General features: G+C 40.5%; 1 protein-coding gene across 2 annotated transcripts in view; it reads left to right on the forward strand.

The window, feature by feature from the left end:
• Positions 1-20794, forward strand: part of neil3 (nei-like DNA glycosylase 3) — a 42843-nt gene that overhangs the window by 14007 nt on the left and 8042 nt on the right. For both annotated transcript variants that reach the window (XM_043704855.1, XM_043704864.1), the window contains exons 4-9: positions 906-1119; positions 4817-4891; positions 7677-7843; positions 13120-13289; positions 13932-14379; positions 19419-19590. In XM_043704855.1, coding sequence (XP_043560790.1) covers positions 906-1119; positions 4817-4891; positions 7677-7843; positions 13120-13289; positions 13932-14379; positions 19419-19590 — 1246 coding nt within the window. The remainder of the gene's footprint in view (positions 1-905; positions 1120-4816; positions 4892-7676; positions 7844-13119; positions 13290-13931; positions 14380-19418; positions 19591-20794) is intronic.

Raw genomic sequence — 20794 nt, forward strand, 5'->3', positions numbered from 1 at the left:
AGCAAGTCTTAGCAGGACTTGTACACTTAATGGTAAGGTCCGAGGGAGTGTTGCTGAACAAAGAGACCTTGGAGTGCAGGTTCCTAGCTCCTTGAAAGTGGAGTCGCAGGTAGATAGGATAGTGAAGAAGGCGTTAGGTATGCTTTCCTTTATTGTTCAGAGTATTGAGTACAGGAGTTGGGAGGTCATGTTGCGGCTGTACAGGACATTGGTTAGGCCACTGTTGAAATATTGCGTGCAATTCTGGTCTCCTTCCTATTGGAAAGATGTTGTGAAACTTGGAAGAGTTCAGAAAAGATTTACAAGGATGTTGCCAGGGTTGAAGGATCTGAGCTACAGGGAGAGGCTGAACAGACTGGGGCTGTTTTCCCTGGAGCGTCGGAGGCTGAGGGGTGACCAAGAAGGTTTACAAAATTATGAGGGGCATGGATAGGATAAATAGGCAAAATCTTTTCCTTGGGCTCGGGGAGTCCAGAACTAGAGGGCATAGGTTTAGGGTGAGAGGGGGAAGATATAAAAGAGACGTAAGGGGCAACTTTTTCACGTAGAGGGTGGTACGTGTATGGAATGAGCTGCCAGAGGAATTGGTGGAAGCTGGTACAATTGCAACATTTAAGAGGCATTGGATGGGTATATGAATAGGAAGGGTTTGGAGGGATATGGGCTGGGTGCTGGCAGGTGGGACTAGATTGGGTTGGGATATCTGGTCGGCATGGACGGGTTGGACAGAAGGGTCTGTTTCCATGCTGTACATCTCTATGACTCTATGACCTGTCAATGTAGTTAACTCAGCCGCATTAGGTTGATTTAAGCAATCCTTGGATTAACACATGGATGATGATGGGATAGTGTAGGGGGAAATTGTATGTAATTTTTAACACTGATTTTGTTTTCTCATCAATCAGGAATACATCTGAGTGTGAACAGAAATTAAAATTGTTGGAAGAACTGGATGTTTGTTCGGCTAGATTCAGTCATTCCCGAGCTGAGAATGAATTGAAGCAGCATGGTGCTCGCATGATTTGTGATGTGCTGTTGGACCAGACTGTGTTTCCTGGAGTGGGAAATATCATTAAAAATGAATCCATGTTTGATAGCAGCTTACATCCTGCTGTGAAGGTACAAGCCTTATTTAGCAGAGTCCATATTTGAGTGCCATTAATTGAAACTGATCAGCTATTTTTAAAAAAAATAATTCATTGCTGTCACTAGCTGCGTCAGCATTTATTGCTGTCTCCCGAATTCCCTGGTTATTGTTCACACCTAGCTGCATTTGGTCATGGAGTGTTCCAGTGCCTGAGAAGTCATGAATAGTTCTGAACGTTGTGCCATGATCAGTGGACATCCCCACTTCTTACTTTACAATGGTAAGACAGTCATTAATGGAGTAGCTGAAGTTGGTTCTGCCTGCATTGAGGGTCTCCCGCAAAGATGTGCTGGCGCTGAGATGGCTGACTTCTGATAATCATGCTCATTTTCTTTTGTGCCACTTATGACTTCAATCAATGGAAAGTTTTCTTCTGATATAATTAATTGCAATTTTGCATAGTCTTTTTTATACCATACTTGGTCAAGTACTACCTTGATTTCAAAGGAAATCAAACATCCTCTCTGGAGTTTCGCTCATTTGTCCGTAATTAATTAATTGAAACCATATTTGGACAAATGCTGTAATGAGATCAGGAGTTGCGCGAGCCTGTTGGAACCCAAACTAAGCATCAATAAGCAGTTTATTGTTGAGTGAATACCATTTCAAGGCAACGTCAATGGCCCCTTTCATCACTTTGCTTATGATTGAAACTTGACTGATTGGACAGTAATTGGCCAGATTGCGATGGTTCTGATTTTTGTTGACAGGATATACCTGGCAGTTTTGCACATTGCTGGGTACATACCAATGTTGTAACTGTACTACCTAGGCTTGGCTACAGGTGTGGCTAGTTCTGAATCACAAGTCTTTGGTAGTGTTGCAGAAATAATTCGAGGATTCATATGTTTTGCGTTATCCTAGTGCATTCAACAGTTTTTGATATCAAGTGGTGTGAATAGAATAAGCTGAAAATTGGTGTCTGTAATGTTAAGGATTGGAAGAGGAATCTGAGATGGCATAAATGATAGGCATTTCTGGCAGAAGATGCTTGTGGATGTTTAGGCCTTGTCTTTTGTACTGATATGCTGGATTCCAACCCGCCCTACCTCCCATAATTGAATGGGATATCTGTAGAACTTCTCTTTCAAATGAGTTATTTGATTGTCCACCACCATTCACAACTGGATGTGGTTGGACTGCAAAGCTTGGACCTAATCCATTGGTTATGGGATCACTTAGCTCTGTCTATTGCATGCTGTTTATGCTGCTTGGCATGCAACAGAATGACACCTTTATTTTTAAGATATGTTTGGTAATGATGCTAGATTGGGGTATTCTGGACTATTTTGTTACAGATTGTGGTAGAATACAGTTCAGTTGCTGCTGATTGCCCAAAAATGGGTCATGGATACCAAGCCTTAAGAGGCTAGATCTTTCCAAAATCTGTCTAACCTAATTAGTGCATTATGAGTGTCACAGAATGTGGGAATATGCTCCCTATGAGAGTGGAACTTTGTATTCACAAAGGTTCTGCAAAGGTCACTTCTGTTGATGATTCCACGGACAGATGTATCTGCTGTCGTTGGATTTCAGAAGATTAGGTCAAGTAAATGTTTTACTGAAAGTTGATTTCCTGAACCCTTGCTACAAACTAGTTTAACAGTCCTATCCTTTAGGACTTGGCAAGTTCACCTAGATATATATACTACTGAGGTGATGATACATTCTGGGCCGTTGCTACTGTCTGTACGTAGTCTAAGTGGTGTTACATGTGGAGGAGAGCTAATTCATTGGCAGAGGATGGGATGAATAAAAAAGGAGTGACTTCATTTGAAAGGGCATTAGATGTTTGTTCAGGGTCCACTCTGTAGTGTTGGATCCATGATTGAAACTTGTCAATTAGGTTGCCTTTTAAATCAGATTATGAGAGCATTTGAATTTATGCTGGCGTTCTAGGTTTCCTAGAGCAAGGGAAACCCAGAAGTTAAAAGGAGACCAGAACAGATGGACCAAGCAAGTGAGTGTTTTTCAACAATGCTTTGGAGAGCAACACAAGCATGCACTCACCTTTCTCATTCACTCACTACTCTCCCCGCCCCCACCCCCCACCGGTTGCTTAAGCAATCCACTGCAAGGATTGTCCGACACACCATCCCTTCGACCCAAACTGCAACCTATTTATTTAGCACCTCTCTCTCTCTCCCATTGTCTCCCCACTGCCAAATGAACATTTACTGGGCATCATCTTCATAGACCCTTCCTATAGCTTTCTCCCCGAGCTATCCTGTTGACCAGTCTCTCAACTGGCCGATTGCTAGGAGATCGGTTTCAATTAATCATTGCACAGATCCCAGAAACTTCAAAGCTTTGGTCTCAGAATTATACAACACTCTAAAATTCTGTCAAATGCAGAATGCTACAGTCTTAATTGTGTGTTTAATACATTCCACACAGTTTAGCCATTTGATTTTGAATGTTTTGTTAATTCTGTAATTGAATTGCAATTCTAAATGGGACTTGTCTCTATGGCATTTGATAAACTTCTTAAATATTTGGTTAACCACTTGTGCAGTCTTCCATGCACACATATGTTTGATTTCAAATGCAAAAGCAAACTGCAATCATTTAATGCTTTCGTAGTAAATGTCCCAAGGCACTGCACAAATCCCAGTGCTGGATTGCTGCAGACCTCCAGAGGTGGGTCTCATTCAAAGTTCCTTAGTCCCTCAACAAGGGATCCAGCTGAGAGCTGCACCCCTTTCTTTACTGCTGACCCCACCACCTCCACAATTCTTACTCTGTGATACCCACTCACCAGTATTCACCTGAGGCCTGCGATCCAGCGAAATCATTTTGCCTTGGCATTGGGATTTACTAACAACAGGCACCAGCTCCCTTGTGGTGCTGTTGTTAAATAAAATTGCTGGTTTCTGAAAGGCCAGCACCTCTTGGTAGGCAGAACCTCTGTCCTGGAAAGGGTTGCCATTATCCAGTTAAGTGCCTGAGTGCCAAAGGTATGGCAGGCCTTCCCTCAGGGAGGTGGTACAGTGCTCTTGCTGGCTATCCAACTGGCAGACATAATCTTTGAGGCCTCCATTAAATGCTGCACATAATGCTGTGTAATTATCCGTTACACTTAAACTGAGATACAAAATTATGTAAACCTGTGAGGGTTAATTTTAATTAATTATTTCTGTGTTTCAGACCTGTCTCTCTTTTTGTCAAGAAGTTCTCTGACCACTTTAAATTAAAAGATTAATCTCTGGCCAACCTCCTGTTCAGTCACATGCTCCGGGCAACACCTGCACCTGAAGGAAACTACAGTGGTGGTTAAAGTTTGCACTTATATTTGGAGTATTTTCATTTAGTGATATCAAAAGGCCAGTTAGTTGTTTCAAGTTAAGTTTAAAATCAAACTGCAACTGTAAATGATTTGAGGTAAACCAACATCTCTGACACATTGAGCTCTTCTGATGCAGTGATAATGTCCGTACCTCTGAGTCAGAAGGCCCTAGTTAAGTCCAGCCTCCTCCAGAGGTATGCCATAATGTCATTGATTGATTAGAAAATATCTCTGATGCATTGGTGCTTGTGGTACAGTGGTAATGTCCCAGTCTCTGGGCCAGAAGACAGGATTCAAGTTGAACCTATACTAAAAGTGTCTCACAACATCTCCAAGCAGGTTGTTTCAAAGTACTTATCTCAGACGTATATCCTTTTTCATAGATTTGGTGCTTATCAGCTGAACAAATACACCATCTTGTAAAAGTGACACATGACTTCACAATTCTGTTCTATAAGGTAAGAATGTGTATCTATTTGTTGGAAATAAAACTACAGTTCACATCATCTAAATGACTACTAACTCCCTCAAATTGAAGTTGACAAAAGCTTTACTTTCACTTGAGCATTATTAAATTGTTTTATTTGAAAAATTCTTTTCAAGCTGTAAGCTTGTGTATCTACTGTGGTATGTGTCAAGTAGTGACAGTGCAATGGTTCACACCTATGATTTTCCATATATCTTTGCTAAACTACTTAGACCAAACTCAGCATTACTGAATCTTGCAACGTAGGAATGATTTAATCAAAAATTGTGACTTTAAAACAGCTTTTCAATTTATATCTTGTCAGATTCATAGCTGTTTTCATGAACAAATTATAAAAAGGGATCATAAGTCATATTTAACTTCCTGTATTTTTCTTGAGCTTGACAATTATAAAGCTGATTATCTCCAACTTGTCTTAGCTAAGACATCGAAATTCTCTGTAGGAATCTCATTGTAAATTTATTGCTTGGCATTTGTGTCTGTTCCTGTTTATTTATACATAGCAAGGCACCACAATAGTTACTGTTTCAGAAGCAGAAGGTACCAATTATAATTAGATTTAGAATTAGGTCTAATGTAACATGTACTCACATGAATGCAGTGAAAGGTTTACAAGGTCACCATCATCTTAGGCACAAAGGTTCCTAGGTACAGGATCTTGGAATAAATCAGAAAAATAAACAAATAGGAAGTTCAGCACCTTCTGTAGATATGATCAGCACTATAATTTCTAGTTCCTCTTTTTCACTGTCCTAGTACAGCTTGATGTTTTACTGCAATTTTACAGCCAATATACTACCTGAAATAAATTTTGTTCCACCTTGAGTTTGTCCCAACACTCCACTTTTGATAACCTTCTTCATCCTGACTTTAATGATAATCACGGATTTACAAAGTCATGCCTCTGGATAATGCCATCACTCAAGACTTTTTTTTAAAAGATTCATTATGGGATGTGGGCTTCACTGGCTAGGCCCATATTTACTGACAATGCCTAATTGCCTGGAGGGCCATTAAGACCACATTGTTGTAGTTTGGAGTCAAATGAAGATCAATCCATGTTCTTGTTACTTCCAGATTGTTATTCTAGTGCCTTTTTTGCTAACTTTACAAGTCATATCCTTTTTCAAACTACAACCCCTACAAGCCCCTGCTACCCATTGTCCTATGTACCGTAAGGGCTGTTCCCCTATCGTGAGTGCAAGGTATGAGTTATTGGTAGCATTCTTATCTCACAATCAGGTGTTTTCTCAGTTAAATCCAATTTCTATATTTTGACATTCCAGTGTGTTAAAGAATGACTTAATGCTGTCTTTGAACTGAGGCAATAAATCAATGCTCCATCTGTTCCTCAGATCAGTGTTAAAAAAGAACAAGGTTGTATCTTGAAGAAGAGCAGGAAACTTCTTCCCATCAACCTTGTCAATATTAACTCCTTAACCAAAAATACTAAAAATGTTTATCTGGTCATTATCGTTTTGTTGTCTGTAGCACCTTTGACAGCTGCTTCTCCTTACATTACAACACTGACTGCACTTCACCTGTAGTACGTTGGTGTTGAGACGTTCCTAGGCCATGAAAGATGCCCTTCCTCATGCTTTATCACAGCTGCACTCGCCAACCTTTGTGCAATAGCAGTCCATGTTCTTTGGTATGACTCTTGACTCTAAGAAGGGCAGTTACGGCTTCATGATCCATTCTGGCACCATGAGCTTAGAATCCTGATTAATACTTCAGCATTTTACTGAGTGAGCACTAAAACATTCAAATTGCTGATATGATGTCTACTCAAGTGAACTCTCAAGATACCTGGGCAGCATTACTCAGGGTACTTCTCCCAGTGTTGTGGCCAATATTTATTCCTCATCCAACAAGTTGTTGTTTATCGGACTGTGTTGTAGAATTTGGCTGCTTACGCCTTGAGGAGAGTTAAGGTGATATACAATTGAAGGGCATCTTTACCAATGCACTTGGAGATTGACTACAAAATCCTATCCTCATTTATAATTCTGTATGTGGCCTCCTTACACTCTATTTGGTCTTGTGTTCAAAGGCTTTCAGTCAATATGTGTAAAGTTGTTTTTATAGACTGGGTAAGTGTGGTAGTCAATCTCAACAAAACCAGGTCTGACAAACAGCAATGAAATAATGACCAGCTAATTTGTTGTAATAATGTTTTGTGTTAACTAGGATAGATGGAATCCTTTAACTTTTTCAAGGCATACCAAGGAATCTCTTGTATACAAGTGAAAAGATAAACTGGATTTGCTTTATCGTCCCATCTAATTGTCCAGCTAGATTATTTGACTCTCTAGAGTGGAGCTTGAACCTACAAGCTTCTGGCTCAGCTGAAGCAGATGTTTGGAGAATTCTACTTGAGCCCTGTTTTCTTACTGCTTCCTATCCTTCCTTTATATTCTTCCTTTTTGTTACCATTGCTTTCCTGCAATTCAACGTCTTTTATCTTTGATGTACTTGAATTATTTTTAATGTTATATTAAAGATGGTATACAAATAGACATTAATATTGAATAACGTTGTCATTAGTTGTTTCCATGAAAATCAAATGTGGGGGGAAAACGAGAAAACTTTTACACAAGGTAAGTATCAAAATTGTCACTTCTGATCCTGAACGACTGTTAAGCCTGATAAACATTTACATGTATTTATCAGTTTGAGCTCATACAAAATACTGGAAGATTTGTTTTTTTTTCATCATCAGTTATAATTTAATTCTTTTTCTTTTGACATTTTAGTGTCGTAAGATGGGGTCAGCTTTGTATAAGCATTACAAAGTATACAAGCGTTCCTCCTGTGGACAGTGCAATGGTAAAATCACTGTCTGTCGTCTTGGGGAGAATAAACGAATGACATATTTCTGCTCGTGCTGTCAGAAGGAAGATCCCAGTCAGATTAACATTAGGTATTGAATATGTACAAAATACATTATTTTGTCATACGTCTTGAAAATGAAGCAAAGATGAGACAATATGAACTTGTCTATCATTTCAAAATTGTAATTTAGATAAATTTTAGATCAGACTATACAACACTTGGCAAACTTGCATGACTTGAGTTTTATTACAAGCTCATTTTTACTTTTGAAGGCATTCCTTCAATCTATAGTTATCTTCCCAGCTTATTTTAAACAGTTCCAAATCTTGTAATATTCATTCCTATTTCTTGCTCCCCAATACGTTGCCACTTTGAATGCTTTTGTCCCCTATTTATTTCTGATCACTCTCAGCCATTTTCTCTATTGTGTACTTACTGCTTCTCATCAGTAGTTGCCTCCCTTAACTCAATATCTCTTCACCTATTTATTCAAAGAGCCAGTATTTTAAACTCTGACTAGACCAGCTACCCTTGGTCTTTACTCATTGCTTTTCTTTTTATTAACCCTTCCCTCTTAATGACCTTCTTTCGGAATCACGATCTAAGTCAATGGAGTGAATGAATTACACTGATGCCTGTTGAAGTTATTTTCAATCTTAGTGTGCCATCACTGGCCAATACTGTCCATCTTTGCTGCCCTTGAGAAGGTTGTGCTGAGCTCTCTGAATCGTTGCAATGTGAAACTTTGAATGAACCTGGCCAAAATGTCCATTGAGAATTTTGTTGTTAAGTTGTATGATGTATGAACAAGATAACTATAATCTCATTGTAATGCCTGTATGAGATTTGCAAAACTTTGATTTCTAACAACAATAAGCATGCTGGGAGACATCCAAGTTCTGGATTGTGTATGATTTTAAGGAGAACTTGTAGATCATTCTGGCCTCGGTACCTACAGGCATTCTGCTATAACATGCTAGTTGTGTTCTTCTGCAATCTTATGCTATAGAAAATCATGTTATGGGAAACTGCAATAGAAATCACGCTGTAGAAGATGGAAATCCCGCTAAACCCATTCAGCAGAAAGTTCATTTTACGCAAACAATGTCCACAATTCATCAAGTGTGTTATAGCCAATTCGCATTGACGAAATGGGTATTATGGAAGAAATACCTGTATTACCTGCACTTATATTCTTATGGATGGTGCAGGTTGTATATGTAAAGGTCCCTTGGCGGGTTGCATCCATGCAGGCTACTGATAATGTACTCTGCTTCTAGGATATGGCTCTTGTAGAGAAAGTGAATGTTTTAGCATGTGGATTGTTGCCAGTCAAGTAGATAGCTTTGTCCTGGATGACATCAAATTTCTTTAATATTGTTAAACCTGTATCTTAGCAAGTTTTAAGAAGATTTGTAACTGGATGGAAGTTTGCTTGCTGAGCTGCAAGGTTCGTTTTCAGATGTTTTGTCACCATATTAGGTAACATCATCAGTGAGCCTCTGGTGAAGCACTGCTGGTGTGACCTGCTTTTTATTTATGTGTTTGTTTCCTTGTGTTGGTGATGTCATTTCCTGTGGTGATGTAATTTCCTATTCTTTTTCTCGGGGTGGTAAATGGGATCCAAGTCAATGTGTTTGTTGATAGAGTTCCGGTTGGAGTGCCATGCTTCTCGGAATTCTCGCGTGTGTCTCAGTTTGGCTTGTCCTAGGATGGATGTGTTGTCCCCAGGCGAAGTGGTCCTTCCTCGATGTATAAATAGTAATGAGAATGGGTCATGTCTTTTTGTGGCCAGTTGATACTCATGCATCCTGGTGGCTAGTTTTCTGCCTGTTTGTCCAATGTAATGTTCGTGACAATTCTTGCAAGGTATTTTATAAATGACATTAGTTTGGCTTGTTGTCTGTATAGGGTCTTTCAAGTTCATTTGCTGCTGTTTTAGTGTGTTGGTGGGTTTGTGGGCAACCATGATGCCAAGAGGTCTGAGTAATTTCCGAGATATCTTTGTTGTAGGGGAGAGTGGCTGGGGTTTCTGTACACGTTTTCTCTGCTTCTTTGGGTTTTTGCTGATAAATCTGCGGATTGTGTTAATTGGGTACTCGTTCTTTTTGAATACACTGTGTGGTGATATTTTTCAGACGATAGGTTGAAGAGCAAAGGAAAATCACCGCCCAGAAACCCGAGCCACTCTCCCCTACATCAAAGACATCTTGGAAATGACTGTCAGACTACTCGGACATCTTGGCATCATGTTAGCCCACAAACCCACCAACACATGAAAATAGCAGCTAATGAACTTGAAAGACCTACACATACGAGCAAAACTAATGTCATTTCCAAAATACCTTGCAAGAACTTTAACAATCACTACATTGGACAAATGGGCAGAACACTAGCCACCAGGACCCATGAACGTCAACTAGCCACAAAAAGACACAGAGTCATAGAAATGTACAGCATGGAAATAGACCCTTCAGTCCAACCGTCCATGCCAACCAGATATCCCAATCCAATCCAATCTAATCCCATCTGCTAGCACCTGGCCCATATCCCTCCAAACCCTTCCTATTCATGTACCCATCCAAATGCCTTTTAAATGTTGCAATTGTACCACCCTCCAGCACTTCCTCTGGCAGCTCATTCCAGACACGTGCCATCCTCTGTGCAAAAACGTTGCCCCTTAGGTCTGTTTTATAACTTTCCCTTCTCACCCTAAACCTATGCCCTCTCATTCTAGACTCCCAGACCCCAGGGAAAAGTCTTTGTCTATTTACCTGTACAGCCGCAACATGACCTCCCACCTCCTGTACTCAATACTCTGACCAATAAAAGAAAGCAAACCAAACGCCATCTTCACTATCCTATCTTCCTGTGACCCCACTTTCAAGGAGCTATGAACCTGCACTCCCTTTGTTCAGTAACACTCCCTCGGACCTTACCATTATGTGTATAAGTCCTGCTAAGATTTGCTTTCCCAAAATGCAGCACTTCACATTTATCTGAATTAAACTGCATCTGCCACTTCTCAGCCCTTGGCCCATCTGATCAAGATCCCGTTGTAATCTGAGGTAACCTTCTTCGCTGTTCACTACACATCCAATTTTGGTGTCATCTGCAAACTTACTAACTGTACCTCTTATACTTGCATCCAAATCATTTATGTAAATGACAAAAAATAGAGGACCCAGCACTGATCCTTGTGGCATTCCACTGGTCACAGGCGTCCAGTCTGAAAAAGAACCCTCCACCACTACCACCCTCTGTCTTCTACCTTTGAACCAGTTCTGTATCCAAATGGCTAGTTCTCCCTGTATTCCATGAGATCTAACCTTGCTAATCAGTCTCCCATGGGGAACCTTGTCGAACACCTTACTGAAGTCCATATACCTCACATCTACCGCTCTGCCCTCATCAATCGTCTTTGTTACTTCAAATAACTCAATCAAGTTTGAGAGACATGATATCCCACGCACAAAGCCATGTTGACTATCCCTAATCAGTCCTTGCCTTTCCATGACCCCCTCTCACTAGTATCCTTACATACAGATGAGGAAGGACAACATTTCGACTGGTACAACACATCCACCCTTGGACAAGCCAAACAGAGACATGTGTGAGAATTCCTAGAAAGCATGGCGCTCCAATCGGAACTCTACCAACAAACACATTGATATGGATCCCATTTACCACCCCCTGAGAAAAAGAACTGGAAATAAAATCACCTCAGGAAATGCCATCACCAACCCAAGGAAACACAAACACATAAATAAAAAGTGGGCCATGCCACCAGTGCTTCACCGGAGTCTCACTGATGAGGTTACCTAGTATGGTGACGAAACATCTGGAAATGAACCTTGCAGTTCAGCGAGCAAATTTACATTTAAAACCTGCATCTAATTATGCAAGTAGAGATTTGTCCCTTGTAGTTGTGTAGATGGTTTGGGGTGGTCAGTAAGTGAGCCAATTTCCATAAAAATCCAGACTCTGACGTGCTGTAGTAACCATGATGTTTGTATCTGATGCATGTTTCTATTTAAATACCCTCAGTGAGGTGCAAGATTACTTTACAGCATAAACAAGTAGGAAGTTTTCATTCTCTTGTTCTGATTCATCCATCCAGAAAAAAAAACTTAGTCTCCTTTTTATCCTCCATGTCAACATCTATTATATTCAAATAATTTGATTTTTTCTTTCACATGTTTATCTGGAAAAGTATTCAGCAGATTGGTCATTCTTTGTGGTTATGAAACTCTTCCTGAAATCTGTCCTACATTTAAAGATTGTTACATATTCTGTTCCGAAAAGCGTTTGTAAACTTTGTAAAGAGATATTGATAAGCTGCAGAGCTGGGCTGAGAGGTGGCAAATGGAGTTTAATGCAGAAAAGTGTGAGATGATTTACTTTGGAAGGAGTAACAGGAATGCAGAGTACTGAGCTAATGATAAGATTCTTGGTAGTGTTTCCAGGTGCATAGATCCTTGAAAGTTGCCACCCAGGTTGATACGGTTGTTAAGACGGCATACAATGTGTTAGCTTTTATTGGTAGAGGGATTGAGTTTCAGAACATTGAGATCATGCTGCGGCTGTACAAAATTCTGATGCGGCCACATTTGGAGTATTGCATACAGTTCTGATCACCGCATTATAGGAAGGTTGTGGATACTTTCGAATGGATTCAGAGAAGATTTACTGGGGTGTTGCCTGGTATGGAGGGAAGGTCTTACGAAGAAAGGCTGGGGAACTTGAGGCTGTTTTCATTAGAGAGAAGAAGGTTGAGAGATGACCTAATTGAGACACATAAGATAATCAGAGGGTTGGATAGGTTGGACAGTGAGAGCCTTTATCCTCGGATGGTGAAAGCTAACATGAGAGGGCGTAGCTTTAAATTGCGGAGTGATGGATATAGGTCAGATGCCAGAGGTAGTTTCTTTACTCAGAGTAGTCGGAGCATGGAATGCACTACCTGCAACAGTAGTAGCCTCACCAAGCCTAAGGGCATTTAAATGGTCATTGGATAGGCATATTGACGAGAATGGAAAAGTGTAGGTCAGATGGGCTTCAGATTGGTTCCACAGGTCAGTGCAATATCGATGGCTGAAGGGCTTATATTGCGCTGTGTTCTAGAAACAGTATTGTTGCTGTGTACCAAAGTTCACTCTCATTTTCTTTACAAGCGGCCTTTTTTTTTTCACATTCTCCTAATTGTAAGCAAAACATACATTTACAACATGCTAATGCTTAAGAATCTTGTTGTCAACGATTTCTAACATTTTAAATGGAATGTCACATTTTTATTATGTAAATGTCTACTTAAATCACAGCAAAACTACTTTTCTCATGTTTTCAAATGTATTTTTTAAACAGTAATTTGCCTAAACGGAATAGCCTGATGGGATGGGCACATGCCTTTAGACATCATTCTAATGACAACGTTGCCAAAAAAGAGGAGGAAGAATGGACATGTTCGCTTTGTACATTAATAAATGCACCATCGTCCAAGTCGTGCAATGCCTGCCTAACGCCAAGGCCTGTGAGTAAGTGTAGTCTTCAGCAAGTGGACCAAAACTCTTAGTGTCATTATCAAGTTAATTTATTTTTGGTATGTTTGTGATTTAATGTCTCCAGTTTCTTAGCTCCCTGTAGCATAATCAATATCTATCAAAAGAGATGTATTACTTTTTGGAAATGTAACATGAAATTGCATGAACTTAGAGGCAATGTTTAAAAGGTCAGTTGAAGTTTTCAAATTGTTAAATTTTATTTACACCACGAACAAGATATTGATGACTGTTTACATATGAGAATTTCCTTCACCTCTGGGATGTAGCTTTACCATACCCCTCTCAGGCACGAGTTCTATTGTAGATATAATAGCAATTTTAATAGCTTTGTGGTGCAAAGGTGAATGAAAATTGCAAAACGTTCAAAATTGTAGCTGAGTCCTTTACTTGCATTTTGTTGAGCTGAGTATTTAACATCGTAATGAACATTTTATTCACAACTAAATTAATCTATACAATCTCCTTTGCCACCTCATATGAAAGTATAATATTTAATTTGCAACAGGAAACTTTAAAAATAACTTCCATTCATGACATTCAAGATTTATCATGTTTATCAGAGTAAACTGTGTATTCTTTCTGCAATGTTAACTGTGTGTTCTGCATCTTTTAAAGAGGAAACCTCACCTAAGATGTCTGACTTTGACACTGATCTCATAAAATACCCATGTAATAGTTTTGGGAAGCCAAAGATTGAGTGGAAACTGAATCGAAAGGCAGCATTTGGTACATCAACATTAGTTCTCACATCGCTAAGGAGTCCTGGAGAAAGCCCTGAAGCCACTGCCTCAGTTGATGACGAAATGAAAAGGAAGACCCCATTATCACATGGAAACACTTCACGCCAAGCTTTGTCTTTGATTAAAAGCAGTTCTGCAAATGCAATGAGCTGGAGCCTCAAGATGAATGGCCCCTTTAATAGCTATGCAAACCAAATGGCCAGCAATTCAATAGCTACAACTTGTACAAACCAAAGTTTATTGCATCAACCTCCCAAAAGAATTAAAACTGACCATAATTTGTCTTTTGATTCCCAGACAACTGATAAAATTTCCGTTGCCAGGTACGCCCGTGTCTTATCTATTTAAATTAAATGTCAATGCAGAAAGTTGTTGTGAAATGTCACTGTTAAAGTAAGCTAGCTGCATGATAGAACTGTTGAATGTTTTCCACACCTTGGGACATTTACATTTAATCAAATATTATGGTGAATACATTGCATTGAGTTGGAGGATATTGGTAGAGTGTTAAGTAAGTATTTCACGCTTGTCTTCATTTTTGAGGAGGATTTAGGTACAGAATTTGGGAAGAGAATCTGTGAGGTTCGTGAGCAGTTTGACATGGGAGTGAGGAGGTATTGGAAGTTTAGGCAAGTTTAAACATGGACAAATCGCTCGGTCCGGATGAGTTGTATTCCCGACTGCTGTGAGAGGACAGAGGAAATTACAGGGACTTTGACACAAATTTTTAATTTCCCTCTGACCATTGAAAAGGTGCCAGAAGACTGGAGAATGGCTAATATGGTTCCACTTTTCAAGAACGGTGATAGAAACAAAACAGGGAATTACAGACCCATGGGTCTTAAGTCAATGGTAGAGAAATTTTTAGAGAAACTTCTGAAGGAGAGAATTTATCTCGATTTGGAGAGGCAAGGTTTGATCAGGCTTTATCAGAGGGAGGTCATGGCTAATAGATTTGATTAAATCTTTCAAGGAGATGACAAGTTGTACAGGTAATGGTAGTGCAGTTGATGCAGTTTACATAGATTTCAGAAAAGCCTTCAACAAGGTCCCAGATGGAAGGTTAATAAACAAAGGGAAAAGCACAGGATATGCTGCATAACTTGGCACGTTGGATCCAAAATTAGCTCAGTGGTAGGAGACAGAAGGGTGACGGTAGATAACTGTGTGACTGGATGGCTGTGTCCAGTGATGTACTACAGGAATCACTGTTGAGTCCCTTCTATGAAAGGCTTATGCCCGAAAGGTCAATTCTTCTGCTCCTCGGATGCTGCCTGACCTGCTGTGCTTTGCCAGCGACACACTCTTGACTCTGCAGTTCTCACTTTCTCCTGAGTCCCTTATTGTTTGTGATGTAGAAGAAAATGTTAGTGGAATGATGAGAACGTTTGCAGATGACACAAAGATTGGCGGGATGGTTAACAGTAAAGAAGGAGGTCCGAGTTACAGGAAGATATAAATTAATGGTCAGATGGGCAGATCAGTGGCAGACAGAATTTAATCCTCGAAAGTGTGAAGTAATGCATTTGGAAGAAATAATAAGACAAGGGAGTATTCAATGAATGGCAGGTCACTAAAAAGCTCAGAGGAACACAGGAATCTTAAGGTACTTGTCCACAGATCCCTGAAGGTGGCAGGACAGGTTGCTAGGGTAGTTAAGGTAAATGGGACATGTGTATTTAACAGTTGTGGCGTATGTTATAAGAGCAGGAGGTTAATGTTGGAGCTGTAAAGGTCTTTGGTTAGACCACAGCTGGAATACTGTGTGCAGTCTGGTCACTGCACTATGGGAAGGATATGGTTAAACTGGAATGGGTGCAGTCATGATACACAGTGATGTTGCATGGATGGTATAGTTTAGCTATGAAGAGAGGCTGGATGAGCTTAGGTTATTTTCTTTGGTGCAGAGAAGGCTAAAAGGGGTCTGAGAGGGTAGAGACAGGTGGATTAAAAAAAAAAACAGCTCATGACCTTTTAAAAGTAATTGGATGAGCACTTCAAATGTCAAAACAATGCTGGCAAGTGGGGCCAGTGTAGATTTAGAGTAGTTTTTTGGTGCAGACTGGATACTCCTAAAGGCCTCTTCTGTACTGTACGATTCTATGATTGCTCTATCTACCCCTGCAACTTAATTTCTGCAAAACGAATGAAGATAATGTCGTCAACTTTTGAACTGCTTACTTCATGTCTGAGCAGCTTCTAATAATTTTTACGGCACTGGATCTGATATATGCAGACCACATTATTTTTCTACATGTAGCATGCGATTTAAAAAAAACGTCTTGTGTTTTTATAAGTACAGATTTTTACTTTTAGATCTTTTTCTTTCTTATGTTTGCACATGGGTTGAATGTTCTGTCAGTGGTTTGTTTAAAACATTATTACACATTTTAAAATACCGAAATGATACAAAAATCAAAACATGGCAGCTGCGTGCTGTGAACAAACTAAAGAGGAAATTAAGAGCAGTTTCAATTGTGTAATGAGCACGGCAGAAAGACTAGTATTGTTTTCAAGGTGGATGTCAATTTAATGAAAGCTTCCTTAATTATTTTTATTCATGGGATTTGGGCATTGCTAGCTGAGTCAGCATTTTCTGTTCTTCTGTAGTTGCTATTGAGGAGGTTGCTATTAAGGAGCAGCTTTTTAAAACTGCTGCAGTCCATTTGCATTAGGAAGGGAGTTCCAGGATTGGAACCGGGGCAATGAAGGGACGGCAATATATTTCCAAACAAGGATGACAAATCGCTCGGAGGGGAACTTGAACGTGGTGGTGATCTCATGTAGCTGCTGTCCTGACATCTAGATGATAGTATTCTTGAGTTTGGAATATTCTGTCCAACGAGTCTTAGAGAATTTTGGCAGAGCATTTTGTGGATAATACGCACTGCTGCTACTGACCATCAGTGGCGGAGGGAGTAAAAATGTTTGTAGATGTGGTGCAATTAATGCAGACTGTTTTGTGCTGGATGGTGTTAAGTTTCTTGATTGTTGTTGGAACTGCATTCATCCACACAAAGAGTATTCCATCATTCTCCTAGCTTATGCCTTGTAAATGTTCGACAATCTTTTGGCAGCCAGGAGGTAAGTTATACACTGCAAGATTTGTGGCTTCTGACCTGATCTTGGAGCCACAGTATTTATATGACTCGTCCAATTCAGTTTCTGATCAGTGCTAACCCCTAAATGTTGATAGTTGGGGATCCAGTGATCCTACCTGTAGAGATGATTTGGAGCTGATTTGACTGGTCTCCAACAACTGTAACCATTTTCCTTTGTGCCAAGTTTGACTTGAACCAGAGAGGATTTACTCCCGATTCCTATTGATCTTAGTTTTGCTGGAGCTTTTTAATGCCACATTTGGTCAAGTGTGGCCTTGATGTCAAGGACAATGTTTCTCACCTACCTCTGGAAATCAACTCCTTTTGTTCATGTTTGGACCAAGGCTGTAATGAGGTCAGGAGCTAAGTGGCCTTGGCAGAATCCAAACTGCATGTCTGAGCGGGTTATTGCGAAATGCTGCTTAGTTCAAATGGAAAGAGATTGAAATTATATCACAACCTTGGGTTTCCAAAACTTTGTGAGTAAAAGTGTGAACCGACTTTTGCTTTCGGTTGTGCAATGATGTCACATGGGCCAGGAAATGAGAATTCCTGTTTTTGGAATAGTGATGAGAAGCGACTAGCCTAGTCGATTACAACTGATAGCGCCTCATCCAAAATGCAGCACTTGGGTAATATCCTCGAACTACCCTGGTGTCGAGTAACTTTAACTCAAATTGAACTGATCAGTGACTCTTGCTGTGACTATGCCGGACCTAGGTTTGGGTTTGGTCTGTAACTGCTGTTAGACGAGCCCCAGTTGAAGTTCTATTGTTATTCTTACTATCCCTTGGTTAGTAATAAGAGGGATTAATACAAAGGAGTTTCTTGACCTAAACTGAGACACGTGCCATTGTTTTAGCATTCAGGTGTCATGCTCAAAAGATTTACAGGTCACTTTGTGGAGCTAATGCTTTGTGGATGGCACGGTGGCATAGAGGTTAGCACTGCTGCCTCATGGTGCCAGAGACCCGGGTTGAATTCCTGCCTCAGGCAACTGTCTGTGTGGAGTTTGCACATTCTCCCTGTGTCTGTGTGGGTTTCCTCGGGGTGCTCTGGTTTCCTCCCACATGTGCAGGTTAGGTGAATTGGCCATGCTAAATTGCCTGCAGTGTTAGGTAAAGGGGTAAATATAGGGGAATGGGTCTGGGTGGGTTGCTTTTCGGAGGGTCGGTGTGGACTTGTTGGGCCGAAGGGCCTGTTTCCACACTGTAAGTAATGTAATGTAATGTAATCTAATCTAATCTTAACAGATCCAGTTGATATTGATGGAAGAGGCAGTGGATTTTATCTACCTAGATTTCAGGGAAACACTCATCCAATAGGCTATTATGAGTTTCAGGATCATGAGATAGATGTGAATGTATTAATATTGATTGGTAAATGATTGTTAGCCAACAACATAGTAGTACACAGATAGGTAATTAGAAATATACCAATGGAATGCTCTGACCAGTTGGCCTAGATGGGCTAAAGCCGAAAAATCAACGTTTTGGGTAAAAGCCTTTCATCAGGCTCTATTCCTGATGAAGTGTTTTTGCCTGAAACTTCGATATTCGTGCTCCTTGGATGCTGCGTGACCTGCTATACTTTTCCAGCACCACTCTAGACTCTGGTTTCCAACATCTGCAGTCCTGTTTTTACCTAGAGGGGCTAAAGGCCTTCTCCTGCCTGCAATTGTTGTTATGCAAATATCTTAATGAATTCCAGGTTCTTATTGCTACCTCGAAGTATATGTGGATGTCATATGAGGACTGGTCACACTTCAATATGATTTGGCTCTCGTTTATTGAAGGCTTTGCAATTTTGTGTCACTGGTGAATTATATGCCTTCCTTCAATCTACAAGCAATATGGTTTCAGTAGCAGAGATGTGGATAAAGCTTGCTGAAATGTCAGAGATTTACCTACAGTTAAAATTGAAATAGTTTAACAGACATGAGAAAAATGACTGTCATAAAGTAGTTTGAATGTCAGGGTTTGAAAAATACCATGCATTTGTTTTCTTTACCATAACCCCTGAGTGAATCTGAATGGCAAGCTAACGTCATAGAGTAAATATTCTAAAATGGTGTATCATTTATAATTATTTTGAAGGTCAGTAACTTCTTACTGCAAAATGGTGATATTTATCAAGCTTCAGCCTGCAATCTGGTTGTCCAACAAGCACTGATGCCTGAAATTGCACAAAAGGCAGCTTTATTGTAGGATTTTGATAAAAGAATGCCGTTAGATCAATAAAAGAAAATCATGTGTTCACAGGAGTGCTGTTATTATGAATGATGATCCTGCAGTTGTAAATCCTGAAACTCCACGTTGCAAAAAGCACAGTCGTCCCTGCACATTGAGGTTGGTCAAGAAAGAAGGAGAGAACAAAGGGAGGCAGTTCTATGTGTGCTCCCTTCCTCGAGAATCCCAGTGTGACTACTTTCAAGTGAGTATGTTGCTATACTTTAGAGTAGTCTGTCTGAAATCCTTGACGTGACGTTCTTCCAGAATGATTGAAGCCCCAAATATACTTCTAGAAGCTGCCATAATATTATCCAATTTTTTAGCTCCTCCTTGTTGCCTCACAATCTCCCAATCTTAGTGATTACTGAACCTGCTATTGATCAAAGAATGATGCCAGAATACTCGCCACAGTGACAGAAACAGCCCCTCTACTTCAGAGCTGGTGTTGAAATAAGTATCCACTCTAATCAGTGGTGGGCAACTTGTTGGAGGGAATCCCGAGGGACAGGATCTACATGTATTTGGAAAGGCAAGGACTGATTCGGGATAGTCAACATGGCTTTGTGCATGGGGAATCATGTCTCTCAAACTTAATTGAGTTTTTTGAAGAAGTAACAAAAAAGATTGATGAGGGCAGAGCAGTAGATGTGATCAATTTGGACTTCGTGGGCGGCACGGTGGCACAGTGGTTAGCACTGCTGCCTCACAGCGCCAGAGACCCGGGTTCAATTCCCGCCTCAGGCGACTGACTGTGTGGAGTTTGCACATTCTCCCCGTGTCTGCATGGGTTTCCTCCGGGTGCTCCGGTTTCCTCCCACAGTCCAAAGATGTGCAGGTCAGGAGAATTGGCCATGCTAATTTGCCCGTAGTGTTAGGTAAGGGGTAAATGTAGGGGTATGGGTGGGTTGCGCTTCGGCGGGTCGGTGTGGACTTGTTGGGCCGAAGGGCCTGTTTCCACACTGTAAGTATTCTAATCTAATCTAATCTAAGGCGTTCGACAAGGTTCCCCATGGGAGACTGATTAGCAAGGTTAGATCTCATGGAATACAGGGAAAATTAGCCATTTGGATACCGAACTGGCTCAAAGGTAGAAGACAGAGGGTGGTGGTGGAGGGTTATTTTTCAGACTGGAGGCCTGTGAGCAGTCGAGTGCCACAAGGATCGGTGCTGGGCCCTCTACTTTTTGTCATTTACATAAATGATTTGGATGCGAGCATAAGAGGTACAGTTAGTAAGTTTGCAGATGACACCAAAATTGGAGGTGTAGTGGACAGCGAAGAGGGTTACCTCAGATTACAACAGGATCTGGACCAGATGAGCCAATGGGCTGAGAAGTGGCAGATGGAGTTTAATTCAGATAAATGCAAGGTGCTGCATTTTGGGAAAGCAAATCTTAGCAGGACTTA

This window comes from Chiloscyllium plagiosum, chromosome 2 (genome assembly GCF_004010195.1).
Source record: "Chiloscyllium plagiosum isolate BGI_BamShark_2017 chromosome 2, ASM401019v2, whole genome shotgun sequence".
Classification (NCBI taxonomy): domain Eukaryota; kingdom Metazoa; phylum Chordata; class Chondrichthyes; order Orectolobiformes; family Hemiscylliidae; genus Chiloscyllium; species Chiloscyllium plagiosum.